Below are 16,864 nucleotides of genomic sequence, written 5' to 3' on the forward strand. Positions count from 1 at the left end.
ATTCTTCACCCATTCTGGGTAGGCAAAGGGAACTATGTCAAAACAGCCATGTCTTCAGTAGATTATTTTTATCGATATGAAATGAAAATTAAATTTAATGAGATGAAGTAAAATGAAACCTAACCTAATTCATTGAATCAAATCATTAAATTTGATATTGTAACAAATTAGCAGCTTCTTTTTAGAAATATTTGCATGAATCATAAAAACTTCAATGATTTTTTTTGTAAAAACTTCTTCAACTTCTTTTTAACAGACATTATTTTGACAGTTGGGAAAGAGAACGCACGAGTTTGGAAAAGCTTAAGAAAAAGCACGAGTAAAAAAGTTTTTTAATACAGTTGCTTAAAAACTAGCGTATTGCAGGGACGAAGAGCGTTCGGAATGTAGGCTATTACATACTCGTGCTTTTATATACTCGTAGTAAAATATACTATTTCGAACCTTCTTTTGATTTTGTCTTGTTGGTCACGTCTTTCCCGGACGCTCTGATGCATCACACTTGCACGCGAACTTCACATATATCAATTATCAACTCATACGTTCACCATTCGAGTCGCCGACAGTCGCCCAACATAGCTGAACTTACGAGCGTGGCGTGGCGCGTAATTTAAACAAAATGACAGCACGTCTCCAAGTTTCTAATTTAACGATTAACGGACTTTTATTAACGGAAGTTGAGTTTAACGGAAGTTAACAAAAACGTTAACACTTTTTGAAGTTAACTTAAAAGTTAATCCGTTAAGCAAAATGTTAACTTCGTTAATTAACGATTAACGGATTAACGAGTTAATGCCCAGCTCTGGGTATGAGGATAGTAAGGCTTTATATTTAATAATAATATTAAAAAAAAATCTATAATTTATTATCTCGCTAAGTTTTCATTGCGTTCTTTTAGTTATTATTATTTTTAGACTATCTTCTATATTAATTATATTAAGTGAATATTTGATAATTAAACTAAAAGTTTAAATTAAATCCGCTACAACCCTGCTCGTGTTTCTCAATCTAAAATCAACAACGTCGATTGTTTTGCCACGATGCGATCATGCGGGCACGTCAAACCTAAATGCCAAAACTAAAACCTTTCCTTATTCAGTTTCCATGACGAAGCGGTAAGTATACAAAGAAAGCTTTGTATAATCAGACAAACTAATCTGACCCGTTCTGCATTAGTAATACTAAAATAAAATTGGTCATTAGCCTTTCCATGTCAAAAATTGGCACAAGTTATCGCACTATAGCTTTGTCGTGACTTTTTTAAGCCTCAATAATGTTAAATATCCTAGTAGAACTAATCGAGCTAAGAGCGGTTCCTACCGGGCCAGTTAAATTTGTTGGATTATATTTTTCTTCACCAACGCCATTAGATTGCTACAATGCGCCGCAGTGACCGCCTACGATCTGACCTAAACATAAGTCATCTTGACCTATAGTTAAATATATATCTGTCATCAGTTCATTAAAGCTAAAGAATGTAAATAAAATTGACAGCTCTGATGTTTGAAGATGTGATGGGAATTTGGTTTAAAAAGTATTGCATCACTCACTGTATTCTTACACCCTGCGGATACCAGTAATTCTGATACCTACAACATTTTCTTAATAGCAAAAAGACATTGATTTAATCGGTTCATCTATTTTTTTCCATTTTTGTCTGTCTTTCTGAATGTCTGTCTGCAAGGCTGCGTGTGTTCTGGGTACTCTCTGATACAGTTGGATCGATTTTGACGGGACTTTCACATGAAGGTAGCAGATACACGCAGTCATACAATACTTTTTTATTCTGCGCTGATGAAGGGCGACAGCTACCTACTGCTGCTAAAGACTTAGTACATAGTTTGAATCTTATGTAAGAAAAACTTTCTGGTAACCCAAAGTAATTGAATGGGTAAAAAAAATTGAAAAAAGTTTTGTAATACTGAATTATTATTATTACTAGCTGTCGCCCGCGACTACGTCCGCGCGCAGTTAAAAAAAAAATGAAAAATAGATGTTGGCCGATTCTCAGACCTACTGAATATGCTCACAAAATTTCATGAGAATCGGTCAAGCCGTTTCGGAGGAGTACGGGAACGAAAACTGTGACACGAGAATTTTATATATAAGATTATTATTATCTGTAAATTAAACAACATCCAAATATTAGGTCCTTACATATGAAATTGGCGTTTTGTATGGGAGGAACAAAAAGTCGAATATTTTTTAATATAATATATTTAATTAATCAAAGTATGAACCATTATTTTCTATGCACTTTTGCCATCTCATAGGTAGTTCATTGATCCCTTTACTAAAAAAATCAGTCGGACGGGAATCAATAAAATCTTTGAAGGCGATTTGGACTGCCCCATCGGAGTTGAATTTTTTCCCTTGCAAGAAGTTATCCAAATTTCGAAAAAAATTGTAATCTGTTGGAGTAAGGTCCGGGGAGTACGGAGGATGTCTTAGACTTTCCAATCGAAGCTCTTCTAATTTAGTAGCCGTCTGTTGCGCAGTGTGTGGTCTAGCGTTGTCGTGAAGCAGCAGTGGCGTGGAGCGATTGACCAGCCTAGGTTGTTTAGCCGCTAGCTTTTCCATCATGGTTTGCAATTGCTGACAATAGACATCAGCCGTAATAGTCTGGCCAGATTTGAGAAAACTGTAATGAACAATACCGGCACTAGTCCACCAAACGCTTACATGTAACTTTTTTGGGGTTAATTTTCGCTTGGGGCAGGATTTGGCTGGCTGGCCAGGATCCAACCATTGCGCTGAGCGCTTTAGATTATCGTAAAGAACCCATTTTTCATCACAGGTAATGATTCGGTTTAAAATACCTTCATTATTGTGCCGGTTTAGTAATGTAACGCAACAGTCGACGCGCGTTTGCCGGTTTGCTTCAGTCAATTCGTGAGGTAGCCACCTTTCAAGCTTTTTAATCTTCCCAATTTGCTTCAAGTGAATTAAAACAGTTTTATCACTAACATCGCAGCCTGCAGCTAACTCGGACGTGGTTTGCGATGGATCCGCTTCCACAATAGCCTTCAACTCTTCATTATCAACTTGAGTCTCAGGCCGTCCACGGGGCTTGTTCTGCAGATCGAAATTTCCAGAACGAAAACGTTGGAACCAAAAACGAACTGTGTTTTCTTTTGCAACACGACCGCCATACACATCATTCACCCTTCGAGTCGTTTCCGCAGCACTAGTGCCACGGCGGAACTCGTACACATAAATAATGCGATATTTTAAGTTTTCCATTTTGTAAAATGAGTGACGCAAACAGAAAAAAACAGAAGAAAAAAAAAACAAATGAATGACGGTCATCGAACCACAAATACATGAGTCTATAGCTGTACAAATTTGAATTTGGAATTCCTTACCAAAGAGGAGAAATTCGTGATTAAAGTGGCCAGTACGAAAAACGCCAATTTCATATGTAAGGACCTAATATTATAATGAAACATTGTTAAAATTAATTTAGGTGGGTGGTTTAACTTATGTAATTTGATTGAGATGAAATATCACTTAGTTACATGGATACCGCCTCCAGCATCTCTATACATTAGAGTCGGAGCATCAACCATGTTACAGGTAATAATTATGTGCAGATAATTGGATGAAAATGAAAGCAGATCGCACTCAAGGCAGCCTACAATTTGACCTTTGACAAACTGGTAGCGGATTCTATCATAAACATGTATACAATTATAAATCTTATTGCTTACGAATAAGGTATATTTTTGGTACTTAACATGTATATATTGGATATGTTATATGCAATAACGATGGGCCCAAGTGAACTGAATATATTCGTGACTAATTGTACATTTATCATCGCTAACATCACACTACTTAATGTGTTGATTTCATTTTGTAATAATTGCATTGCTATCTATATTATAGAGTAAGTTAATATTCTTCTTATTTTCAGCCATGTAACGCCCACTGCTGGACATAGGCCTCTCTTAAAGATCGCCATGAAGTTAATTTTATTAGGTATCCATTATGAAGTACAGACGAGTAATCAAAAAAGTTGTATAACAGTTTGGAATTAAAAAAAAACTCTTGGAAATCGTGTTTTATTAAGGATAAAATTAAATATTTCTCTGATAGTTTAAACCAGTTGAATACATTTTTATTCGATGAAATACCAAGCATTTATGACAACGAATTTAAATAAAAATTAAACAACAAAAAAATTAAAATTATGATGGAAAATAATAAAACTAATAAAATGAAATGTTGAAAACGATATCTGGAAAAAAGAATAGAAAAAAATATAATCCAGATAAACACAACTAATACAGGTTTAAAGATCAGATATTGCAGCCTATTTTAAAGGTTTTAAAGATTCCGATTATTAATTTTAATATGATTTGATACAGTGTAAAAAGCTATTTAGATAAACGCCAAAGTATGCAACCGGGTAGGTATAATGCCATTAAAACTTTATAGCAGCTCGGAATATTGTGCGAGAGGCTTCACCGTATTCAATTTACTCAACGATTGCGCTGGCATAGTACACATGCCTGAGCGCTTTTCTCCACCTGAAGTGGGTTCTCGTGCTACCTAAACAAAATAACCTTAGGTTAGTGATATCGCTCAAATTGACAAGTAAAAAATAAAAGCATAGGTAAATGATAAATTACTTTATCATATATACTTATACTTTAGGATATATACTTAGTGTGTTATACTAGCTGTTGCCCGCGACTCCGTACGCGCGGAATTAGAAAAAAAAACACAATATATAGCCTATGTGTTCCACACTATGTTCTACATCTGTGCCAAATTTCATCACGATCCGTTGAGCCGTTCCGGAGATACCTCCAAACAAACATCCATGAATCTTATCATTCGCATTTATAATATTAGTAATATAATCTGACCCATTTTAATGATTCCACTAGAGATATCGAATCGAATGTGACTTTGTCTACGGAAGATGGGCTGCAGCTAATCACGAGCTTCCATAAAGTTTGAATCTAACTATACACTGGTCTCTTTATGTTTACCACTCGATGTGCTTAAAGTGAATCTACAAAATAACCTTAATCATCACGAACTTATAGAAAATAGCGAGAAACTGTAGGTTAAATTCGTTGCGATTTGATTTCGCCACGGAATGACGATTACTTGTCGATCTGAAGTTATTGCTACATGATAATTGTACCTTCAAAATACATACAAAGATAAGTTTAAAATATCTTATAAATACATGTAAAGATTAAACGAAATAACAAGATTCAATACATAACTAACTAATTAGGTTGACGCAGTGATCCGAAGTCGGCCTTGGCCTCCGAGAACAAAAGCCACCACTTTCTCCGTTCCCGCGCCGTCCCGACCCAGTTCCAGAACTGTAGCTCCCGAAGATCTTTATCCACGAGTAGTCGGCCAACTGGGCGCCGACTACTCGGTCATCCCACGTATGCATGTTTGACACATCATCAACCAGAGCGACAGCTTAGGATGTCAGGATTTCTTACTACGTGACTCCATAACAGCGTAACAAAACCGTATAAAATTTGGAAAATAGATAACAATCTTGAATAGTGGAATAATGTTGATAATAGGATATCCTCGATTCGAATATCCATCGAAGAATTTAAAAAGATTTTAAGCAAATAAATAATAAGTTTGTTTTTAATTATCACAATGTCTACGGGACCCACTTATTTCGTAATGTACTGACGAATTTCATAACTTAACATTAATTATTCATTTAAAATTGCGTGTAAATTAAAAGGCTTTCACAAGATGATTTAGAAAGTACATACACATAACAAGGATGAAGGTGCATCACGATTTGCCGATACTAATGCAAAGAGAAGTCGTGTTTCTATAGTTACTTCATAGTAGTAACTCTCTCAGGCTTACATTTGATAATGTTCAATTAAAAATATATTCGTTGAAATTAATTTATAAATATTTTTATGCAACGATTACATTTTCAAAAAGGAGTCAGGAATTATTTTTTTTTTTAAATTCACAGTTAACACTAACAATTAACTGGTTATTTAAACACTATTCGGGACTTTAATTTCACATTAAATGAAAACAAATTGAAACCGATAAACCATTGACATAAAAAGTTCAAAAAGTATTGTCATTTTCATCAAATAATCAAATACAGGTTTAAAAAAATACTGACCTTTAACAAAATTAACTACTCCTGTTACATGAAGACAGACAAGTCCGAGAGTAACAGCTAGTTTAATTTGTAACATCTCGTCTAAGAGATCAGATATTGGCAGTTGATGAAATAGCACTTTGTAATTTGAAACACCCTTAAGCAATCAATAACATTCAATGCCTTTAACGCATGCGAAAAAAAAACTGTAATCATATGTCATACTAATATTATAAATGCGAATGTTTAGATGGATGTTTGTTTGAAGGTACCTCCTGAACGGCTCAACTGATCTTTATAAAATTTGGCACAGATGTAGAACATAGTCTGGAAGAACACATAGGCAACTAAGTTTTTATTAATTCCGCGCGGACGGAGTTGCGGGCAACAGCTAGTAGATTTATAAATTTCATTCTTTATTGATATTTTTTTTAACATTATTTTAATAAGTGTTAACTAAACTTGGAAGTTATTCTAGCAAAAGTTAGATGACTAAGAATTAATTGAAGACCTACTTTTATTCCTTTAAGGTGAGAGCTGGGTGATGATGAGATTATTTTTCAAACTATATCAACCTAAAAAAGGAATAATAGATGTATCACATTAGTCATAATTTAGAAGTCTGCAGCAGAAGAAAAACGTTTTGGTAAAAACAAAACTTTTTAAACATTCTATTTAAACTTTTTATTTTAAACTTTTTAAGTATTCTTAATTAAAATATGTATAAAACGATTGTTTTAACAGATCAAGATAATTAAGTTTGAAGATTAAGTGTACTAGAAATTCTTTTTTAAATTAGTTTAAAATATACGAACAAGATTTTCCCTTGTGACTTAATTACAGCCATCACATCTACAAAATGCCTCTTCTATTTATTTTCCTCTACCAGAATCTAGAAGGAACGTTATTGAACGTGACCATGGCGCTCACCATAGCCAGGGCACTACCGCTCAATAGGAAATGGCGCTGTAACGGCTGGGGATAAAAGTCCAATTTATGTCACTGCACAAACAAGTAATTTTTTATTGGTATTTAATAGTAAAAATTACAGAATGTCTACTTATTTAGAAGATAAATACATCTCAATAGCGAGGTTATAAGTTCAAGATTCAAAATGTAGCACGAATTTTTTAGCAAACAATGTACTCAATGTTACATCACATTTAGATTAACTACGCTTCGTGTATCTCTTCGGTTCATAATGAATGTTACAAATCTTCGAGTTAAAGTTAATGTTTGTACAATGGTATTGCGTATTTAACTTATAGTGGGTTTCTAAAACCATAGTCTCTATATCAAACATATTGTCGTCCCTGTCATTATCTTTCATAAAATAGAGATAACAATATGTTTTAAATGATTTTGGTCTCAGAAATCCACTGTAAATATCTCTATTAGTTCGTTGATGTCTTTTTTATGCAATTTTACTAAATTGGACGATTATTTTGATTTGGGTAAATTAGGTTAAAAATAATTATAATTTAAGTTCATTTATAGTCTAATTTGTCTGTTTTTGATTTAGCCTGTAGTAGTAGCCAGTAGTAGAGTTTGTCTGTAGCGATTTTAATTAGTAATAAAAAAAGAGTATTGCATTTCACGTACTTCTTACAATCATAAAATTGACACATTTAATAGAACAGAAAATGAATATTTATTAAGAATTCCATACGTCACTGTACACTCCTGTTTCAGTATATTATATACTTCCTTATTTCATACACAGATGCAGCGCTATGTGAACTTGAAGTTACTTAAATTCTTGTATCTATATTAAATGTGATGAAAAATATTTTTAGCAACATATGGTCAACATATATGTATGTACATTTTTATACAAAGTATGGATGTAAATAAAACTTTAATATACTTAATATCGGATTTAACAGCCATTCTACATTTAAATAAGGAGCTTTAAATTAACATAAACGTCATCACAACTGCTTTAAAATTATTACGAATTGGCTACTAACAAATGACAATCGCGTCTTAAAGTTAAGTAAAATATGTACTTAGATAACATTAAAATTATAGTATCTACAAGAATACAGCCAGCTCTATCCCTTAGGCAAAGATCTATCCCTAGGACAATCTCTTCCAAATGTAATGTGATCTTAGGTCCCGCCACCGAACACAAGCAGCAAAGATTGGGGTCAATAACCTAATTTTCAAGACAGTTTAATAATTGCTTTACTTCACAATAAGATACGATCAACACAACATACAATATTACTAAGAAATGCCAAATTAAGTTCTCTACAGGTCTTTGCTACTGAACGATTGTAGTTTAGATTAAGTCCTTGACCTTGAGAAAAGATCCGGGTCCATTCAACACGGACCCCTCTGACCCGAGCGCAATTAGGGACGAAAAAATGAAGACGAACAAAAACTAGTTGATGTTCAGTAAATTAATCTGTACGTACATCCAATAAGATTTTTTATTACACGACCTCAAAGATAGGCGCGTTTATTGGACCAATTAGACCCTAATAAGGTACATGCTATTTGCTCGGGTGGCATCTTAGATGTTTTTTTTAATGAATCTTGAATTCTGTTACGTTTTTTATTCGCACTTAAGTTAAATGCGGAGAAGGTTAAAGTTAGCCTATATCGCATAGACCCTGCAATACTTAAGTTACGAAACATTAAAATAATAAAAACTTAACTTAATAAATTAAATGAAAACAATACATCCTTTTAACTTTCAACGTATTCTTTCTACTGTTTGTACTTACGTATTGATACATAAATTACTGGTTCACTTTAAACCTATTATACCTAGTTATAGGATTTCCACGAATTAAATTTCTGATTAACCAAATGTGAATTCAACATTTACTGCCATCTGTTGTTAAAGAACTAATTTTAAACAAAATTTGCCTTAAATTTTCCTTATGTTTCGGATAGATGGCGCAGATATACACAATGAAAAAATAAACAATTTTAGTTTTATTGGATAACTTGATATAATTTTTTAGAATTTTAATTAAAATTGAGATTTTATTTACTTAATAACTTTCGCTCGCAACTCCGTCCGCGCGGAATTAAAAAAAAAAACTAAATTAGTAGGTTATGTGTTCTTCCAGACTGAGTTCTACATCTATACCAAATTACAATGCAGCCGTTCTGGAGATACTTTGTAACAAACATACATCCATCCATTCATCTAAACATTTGCATTTATAATATTAGTAAAATAGGAAAAATACGCAATTAATAAAAATATTTACGAATAAATTTATTTATTGACTGTCTGATAAGGAAATTAACATAGTGTTTAAATTAGGTTTAATAATAACAATTCATATCATAGTTTTGAATTCGATTTGATTCTCTGAAATCTTTCCCAATTACTTTACTATATTGTTGAGACTGACTGAATGATGGATGACTCTGAGTTACTCAATTATGTACCTCACATTCTTTTATGCTTGCATAGGAATTAACTAGTGTTTCAACTGACATATCTTCAAATTACATTTTAAAGGATTGAAAATATGAACCTTATATACTTTTACTACATTCGTTCCTATGTACCATACGTCGCATTTTCCCCAGTAGTTTTATAGTAGTAGATGATTAGATGAATGAAACATTTAAACTTGACTAGCTGTCGCTGAAGTAAAAAAAAAATTAATAAGTAGCCTATATGTTCTTCCAGACTATGTTCTACATCTTTGCCAAATTTCATCAAGATCCCTTGAGCAGTTCCGGAGATGTCTTCAAACAAACATCCATCCATCCATCTAAACATTCGCATTTATAATATTAGTAAGATTACACTGCATATTATTGTTATTCTTTAATATGAGATTCAAATTAATTATCAACGTAATAATTATCTGTTTGAATATCTATATATACAAAAGAAAGTCGTGTTAGTTACACTATTTATAACTCAAGATCGGTTGAACTGATTTAGCTGAAAATTGATGGGGAGGTAGCTTAGAACTAGGAAACGGACATAAGAACTTTTTTTATCTTGTGTGATATTTTTTATTCCGCGCGCACGGAGTCGCGAGTAAAAGCTTGTTGAAAATAGAACAAAGACGAAACAAAAGATATTGATAAAGTAATTGAGATTTTAATAGAAACTTACTCGAGAAATTAATGGTTGTTTACTTGTTGTACATTGCCCACAGCCCGGATAGCTCAGTCGGTAGAGCATTGGACTTTTAATCCAAGGGTCCAGGGTTCAAGTCCCTGTCCGGGCGAACGAGTAATTTTTGTTTACTTTGACGCTTAATTTACACTTAATTAAGAATTTAAGCATTCAAGTTTTTCGGATAAAAAAGGTGCAGTTATAAGGATACTAAATAAAAAAAACAAAAACTATGCAAAGACCTCTTTTGTTTTTTTTATTTTGTAATTTTTGAATACTTGTGTTCTATTAAATTAGTCTTTTCTATTTACTTTTAGGCTCCAAATTATGACAGATAAGGTCAAATTCCGCACGAGCGGGCAAAAGTGATTCGCATTGTCTTAGATAATTGCCGATCGTCCGTGATCTCTGAACTTGGGGTTACCATCACATTCATTCTTGACCACAAACAAAACTCGTGGCCATTTTCCCTTCCCCTCCCTCAAACTATGCCTCAGTATTCTATCCATCACAGTTACTATCAGATTTGAGTAGCAGTGTAACTTAGGTCATTTTTAAATTCAACGACTCTCGATTTGTAGTAACATCTTTGTTGAGTGCAATACATGAATAAAAGATAACGTATCAAACATCGCTAAACTTTATTTAGACACTGCATATTTCAACACTGAAATAGTCAGGTTGAGTTAACAAAAGCCATCTTCGTTAACTGACAGATGAGATTTTCAAAGAGATAACAGGAGCGTATTGCTAAATATTAAATATAAAAAAGATTACATAAGCTTTAGATATCCCGAGCTTTTAGAAGTCCGACCTACATATTGATAGAAAGAATACACGTTTATAAAACCGTAGACACAAGTTATTTCAGTCGGTGAAGTTTTGTTCTATTAATAATACTACTAATACTACTAATAATAATGCTATTAATATTGTTTTATTACTCATTTTTTATTGTTGATGTATATTTAGAAGTAATTTTGAATTATTTAGCTATAATTACTTTGTTAATATTATATTTAATTTTAAGATTTTCCCAAGTTGGGTTGGTGACAGGAAGGCGGTCGGCTGTAAAAATTGAAGCCAAATGTTTAACGATTATCAAACCTTGAGCGCCGACTCCACGTGAGTGGGATAAGGCTAGGATGATGAAACACAAATCATTTCAATTAGCTTTAAAAATAGCAAAATCAAAAATAAATGAACCACAAAAGATAACTAACAAGGACAAATAAATAATTCTGTTTATTTACGAATCCGCGAACAAAACAAAACGCTTTCTTGGAAATAGAATTTAATTTAGATTCAAAAGACTCCAAAGCAGTTTAGTCGAAATTATATTTAAAACATCTAAAAACATTCCCGCCCGGACAGGGACTTGAACCCTGGACCCTTGGATTAAAAGTCCAATGCTCTACCGACTGAGCTATCCGGCCAATTAACTGAGGGAACAAACTTGACTATCGATACAAGCTCGATAAGAGAACATATTATGGATAATCTATGTTGTTGTGTTATTATTTCCTTGCAGACACATCTCAAATTCTTTTACTTACAAAGCCTATATTTCTTGATCAATTTTGTTCCTCTTTTAAATGATGAATTGTACATTACTATTTCATATAACAAACACCCTGTATGACAATATTTTTGTATATATGAACTGTCCATCGCTTATTGCTTGTAAAAATTAATGGTGAGCATTCATTGACATACAACTTTATGATAGAAATTCACAAGGAAAAAAATCGATCGCTTGGTGGACATTTAAGGACCATGTAAACCAGAATAAGTGATGAAAGGAGAAGATACCTAATTTGTCATTAGAAATAATACTACTGTCTAGAAATGTACTAGCTGTCGCCCACAACTCCGTCTACGCGGAATTAAAAAAAAAACGTAATAAGTAGCCTACGTGTTGTTCCAGACCATGTTCTACATATGTGCCAAATCTTGTTGGATAAGATCCGTTAAGCCTTTCCGGAGATACCTTCAAACAAACATCCATCCAATTAAATATTCACACTGATAATATTAGTAAGATTAGTCTATATTTTTGGTCTATTATTGGTCAATACTCTGCAGCCCGGATAGCTCAGTCGGTAGAGCATTGGACTTTTAATCCAAGGGTCCAGGGTTCAAGTCCCTGTCCGGGCGTAATCGACTTTTACATTTATATAAAAAATTGTTAACTGTGCGAATGACGATTTTTAATCCTATTAATATTGTAAATGCAAAAAGTTTAGATGTATCGATCGATGTATGTGTTTTTTGAAGGTATCTCCGGAACGGCTCAATGGTTCTTGATGGAATTTGGCACAGATGTATTTAGAACATGGTCTCGAAGAACACATAGGCTATTTACTCGTATTACGTTTTTTTAAATTCCGGACGAAGTCACAGGCTACAGTTAGTTGTTTTATAAAGATGAAACTAATGCTAAATAGCTATACTGCCACTTTTAGAGTAATTTCTTGGTCACTGAAGAAGAGCCTTAGTATATATTACTCACACTAAATCTATCTAAGGACTATCATTTAACGACTGAGAGCAGCAATGTTAGTGTTAAATGGTGATTATGAAAAGATGGAGGCCTAATTTTAGTCGTGTTTCCCTTCCGATCCTTTTCTTATAAGCAAAGGATGGGAACGAGCAGTGGATTGGACGGAGGATGAGACGCATAGGAAGGGGAAATGTTCTCTTCCTGCACGTAGGCAACGCATCTGCAATTGTTGATGTCTATGGGCAGCGGTCGCTTCGCTATTTCGGCGAATCAAATGGCCGCTTGCTCGTTTGCCATTTTATAATATAAAAGAAATATAGAAAAAAAGAAATTCACGTTTCAAAAATAAATATATTTATAGATTTGAGTTAATCAAGCCGTCTAATAATTGTAACCGTTTCTAGAGCTGAAAGTAGGCTGACGATTTCTGATGCCGAAGCCACCGAGTCTTCCAGTCGACCTTTGTTCAGAAGTAGGAGGTAGATAGGCTTTGTTAATTCCATTTTGCTGATTGTATGCCGACGCCTGGTTTTGTCTGGCGAACCCAGGTTGGAAAGCATCATTGTTGGTAGCGGAGTTGACGACGATAGAGTCTTCATTGTTTATGTTGGCAATTGGCTGGATGGAGTTGGAAGTTGCGTAGCCGTTGTCATTGGCGTATTTATTTTCATTGTAAGAGCCTATAAACAAATGTGAAGATCTTTGAATGAATTCAACTACTTAATGAATAGAGTGAAAATTAATTTATAATATTTTTTTTTAGTTCAAAATCTGAGTAATTATCTCATGGATAATAATTTGTCAAATGTTTTAGAATACAGTTTGAGACTTTGTTTTATTTGATAAATCCGATTTCAAAATTCAATAAAGAAATATTACCGTCATCATAGATTCCTGCAGCTTCGTCGCGAGCGTTTTGTTCCAGAGCCAACTGAATTTCCTGCGGGATCGGGGGAGGGGTGGGGAGATGGTCACCCTCGGGTACGAAACCGTTCTGACCAGCTGTGTATCTGGAAAATAAATATTGTCGTATTTCAAGCTTCAACACTTTCCATCCTTTATCTATATTTGAGATGTTTGTTGAATATAAACACGTCAAAAAGGAATCAAAGATTTTGTCAAACACGTAAATTTTGACAGGAAATTTGATAGTTTACACTTTGACGTTGCCAATCAAAATTATTATGTAACTTTTAATTTCTAATACTGTAAAACTATTGCACCAATATCGTATTTAAAATATATTGTAGTTCCGTGATGTACGGTAAGGATCAAAGACGCACTTCGGTTAACGATTGCTCTTTACTTTTATAAGGGGATTATCAATACTATGTTTTTTACTATGCCAATTAAATGCGCGTGAGCTTCTTTTCATTACATAATCTCACACTTGATCGATTGGTAGACGATTATAACACGTTACGAAACATATAGCAATTTTAAATTGTTATTACATAAGAAATACTCCTTATTCACGCTAAGACTTAATTACTATATTAAAACTTGACCAATACAATTAAATTAATATCAACTAGAATAGTAAAAACTTTACATATATCAAGATAATGTCATAATCCAAGCAATAAGTTGCAAAGTTGCATATTTATATTAATGTAATTTTTTTATGGGACGTAAAAGTTTCACCAAAATCTATTCAATGGCTTAGAAACAAAGAGGACAAACAAAATATGTCACAGGTACGCGACAAAAGCTATTGTCATAAATCAAAATAGAATCGAAATTATTAAATCTAATAAAAACATTAAAACGATAAGTTCTTTCTCTTACCTAATGCTGTAAACCTGTCCATCATCACCAGTGTACGAGTACCCGCCCTGTGCTTCAACACCGTTCGTTGCTACTCCATTTTCCTCAGCAACTATACCGTTTTCAGTTTCAAAAGCGTAAGAATATCTTTCACCATCATTTTCATTAGCTTGACGAAGTATTGCTGCATTTCTTTCTAAGGCAGCTCTGGGTCGTTCAGCTCGCGTATAAGCATTGTCGATATTCTGACGACCATTGGCTACGTTACCATTAGTATATTCATTGCCGAATTGTGCAATGGTTTCTTTAGCAATGAATCCATTATTTCCTTGTAACCCATTGAAAGATGTAGGGTTGGATAGTGGTGTTTGAAGGAAATCACCGGATCCGCCAGATGTTTGTGCGTAATTCGGTGGCAGGTATGCTCTGTTGAGCTTCGCAGCGCTTGAGTAAGCGATGAATACTGCAACGATGAACTGGAAATGAAATGAAAGATTAAAATATTAAATCTATTCTTCGTTATCGAATAGTATACTCTATTACTTACTATAAGTATCATTTAAAAATATATATAACTTAAAAATTACAACAAAACTATGAAAGTATTACAGTTACAGTTTTCATTTATTATTGAATTTCTGAAAGGGTTTCCTACAATAGTCTATAATATATTTAATTTGACACATTAAGGTGTTAAAAAGGAGTAGAATTATAAATTTTTATACAGCAAATATTATTTGATATTTTAAACCAAATATTAATAAACAACTTGAAAGTTTAAATTATGTATAAATGCTTTACCAATTTCATTGCGAATATTTTTTCTCACAAGCTATCTCACGAATGCTGAACAAGTAAGTGATGCTATAGAAGATCTCTGTACAATATTTATAGTGATGGCCGCCCTGCATTATTGATCCACTTTAATATGGAAGATGTACGCAGCCAAAAGTCGTGGTCTATCATTGCTTAATCAATGCGTTACTACCACGGTCGTCTAATTGTTGCGGACGATGTTATGCAAAAGCGAATACAGGTGATCACTGAGAGATATGTATAGAAAAGCATACTGTGACCGACCCTATGTTAGAAAAAAACAATTTGATTATGATGGTGTTATCCAAAACTGAAGTAAATTATTGTTGTTATTTCAGTCAATATCCCCAAATATATAACAGTTTTCCCTTTTTCTTACTTGAATAATCATGCTTTTTTCTGATATAATAACAGCGGAGTACTTTAGTTACTTAATTTACCCATGTTTACTTTGACGTAAGCACATAATTACATTTTAGAAAATTTTAAGACACATTAAATTTCGTTCTAAGCATCTACTGAACTATGGACTTTTAAAATCAAAATATCGTTTCACTCTTGCATAGCGTCATTCCTTCGTATACAAATGTATTTCAATAAGCTTATTAACTGGATGGACCATATTTCATTCTCTTTTGACCTTGCTTAGAATCGTTCCAATACCTTATTTTTAAAATAAATAAAGTGTCATGATCCTGTAAATAATACTGCATAAAACCGCCCCAACTTATTTCAGGATATGAAATAAGCCGTGGGATTTTAAAAATCGAAACAATGTTTGTAATTCCCTTTTACTGTAAGGCGGAATTGATAACTTTTTTTTATTTAACAGTTAATATAGAATCTTCATATATTCTTAACAGGCCGGTATTTAAATAAAAATACTTATACTAATTTAAAATTATTTCTTTCCATTAAAACTCGTTCTAATTGCATTTAAATTACTTCACAACTAAAACAGTATAATTAGTTAGATGATACAGATTTTTCTTCAAAGGTCAGAACAGATTGATATTGGTAATTACATCGCTAAATTGCTAAAATTGCCTACAGGGTAGACATGTCGACCTCGAATGGTATGTAAAAATGTAATGCAATTTGCTTAATCACGTAATATTAAATTTAAAAATTAAATAATTGAACATCATATGGCTTCAATGGTAGGGACAGATTCAAGATTCAGACGGAAAATTTACAGTCGGCAGCATTTTTAACGGCGTCTGCAAATTATGGTTCGAGTATGGCGAACATTAAATACGGATGAAGATTGAACCAGTCGATACTCTATGTATCTCAAGCCCTTATATTGTAAAGATTTTTTTTAATTCATATCTATCTGTATCTATATATATAAAAGAAAGTCGTGTTAGTTACACTATTTATAACTCAAGAACGGCTGAATCGATTTGACTGAAAATTGGTGGGCAGGTAGCTTAAAACCAGGAGACGGACATAGGAATTTTTACCCCGTTTTCTATTTTTTATTCCGCGCGGACGGAGTCGCAGGTAAAAGCTAGTTTAATATAAATTTATGATGCATATTCTGTTAGCGAAACAGTGT

At 33.2% G+C, this 16,864-nt stretch overlaps 1 protein-coding gene and 3 non-coding genes across 4 annotated transcripts; 2 read left to right on the forward strand and 2 right to left on the reverse strand.

Moving 5' to 3' along the window:
- The first annotated feature begins 10,256 nt into the window (after nucleotides 1-10,256).
- Nucleotides 10,257-10,329, forward strand: Trnak-uuu. The gene has a single exon. It is a non-coding gene; the product is annotated as a tRNA-Lys (tRNA).
- A 1,251-nt stretch (nucleotides 10,330-11,580) lies between these two features.
- Nucleotides 11,581-11,653, reverse strand: Trnak-uuu. The gene has a single exon. It is a non-coding gene; the product is annotated as a tRNA-Lys (tRNA).
- A 648-nt stretch (nucleotides 11,654-12,301) lies between these two features.
- Trnak-uuu lies at nucleotides 12,302-12,374 on the forward strand. Its single transcript has one exon. It is a non-coding gene; the product is annotated as a tRNA-Lys (tRNA).
- A 727-nt stretch (nucleotides 12,375-13,101) lies between these two features.
- LOC106716656 (pupal cuticle protein 36a-like) lies at nucleotides 13,102-15,366 on the reverse strand. Its single transcript, XM_014510213.2, has 4 exons — nucleotides 15,289-15,366; nucleotides 14,509-14,963; nucleotides 13,600-13,730; nucleotides 13,102-13,400 (listed from the first exon to the last, which is right to left on the reverse strand). The coding sequence occupies exons 1-4, from the start codon at nucleotides 15,295-15,297 to the stop codon at nucleotides 13,102-13,104; spliced, it is 894 nt and encodes a 297-aa protein (XP_014365699.2). The 5' UTR covers nucleotides 15,298-15,366.
- Nucleotides 15,367-16,864: the final 1,498 nt, after the last annotated feature.

The sequence above is a fragment of the Papilio machaon genome, chromosome 16, assembly GCF_912999745.1.
Source record: "Papilio machaon chromosome 16, ilPapMach1.1, whole genome shotgun sequence".
Classification (NCBI taxonomy): domain Eukaryota; kingdom Metazoa; phylum Arthropoda; class Insecta; order Lepidoptera; family Papilionidae; genus Papilio; species Papilio machaon.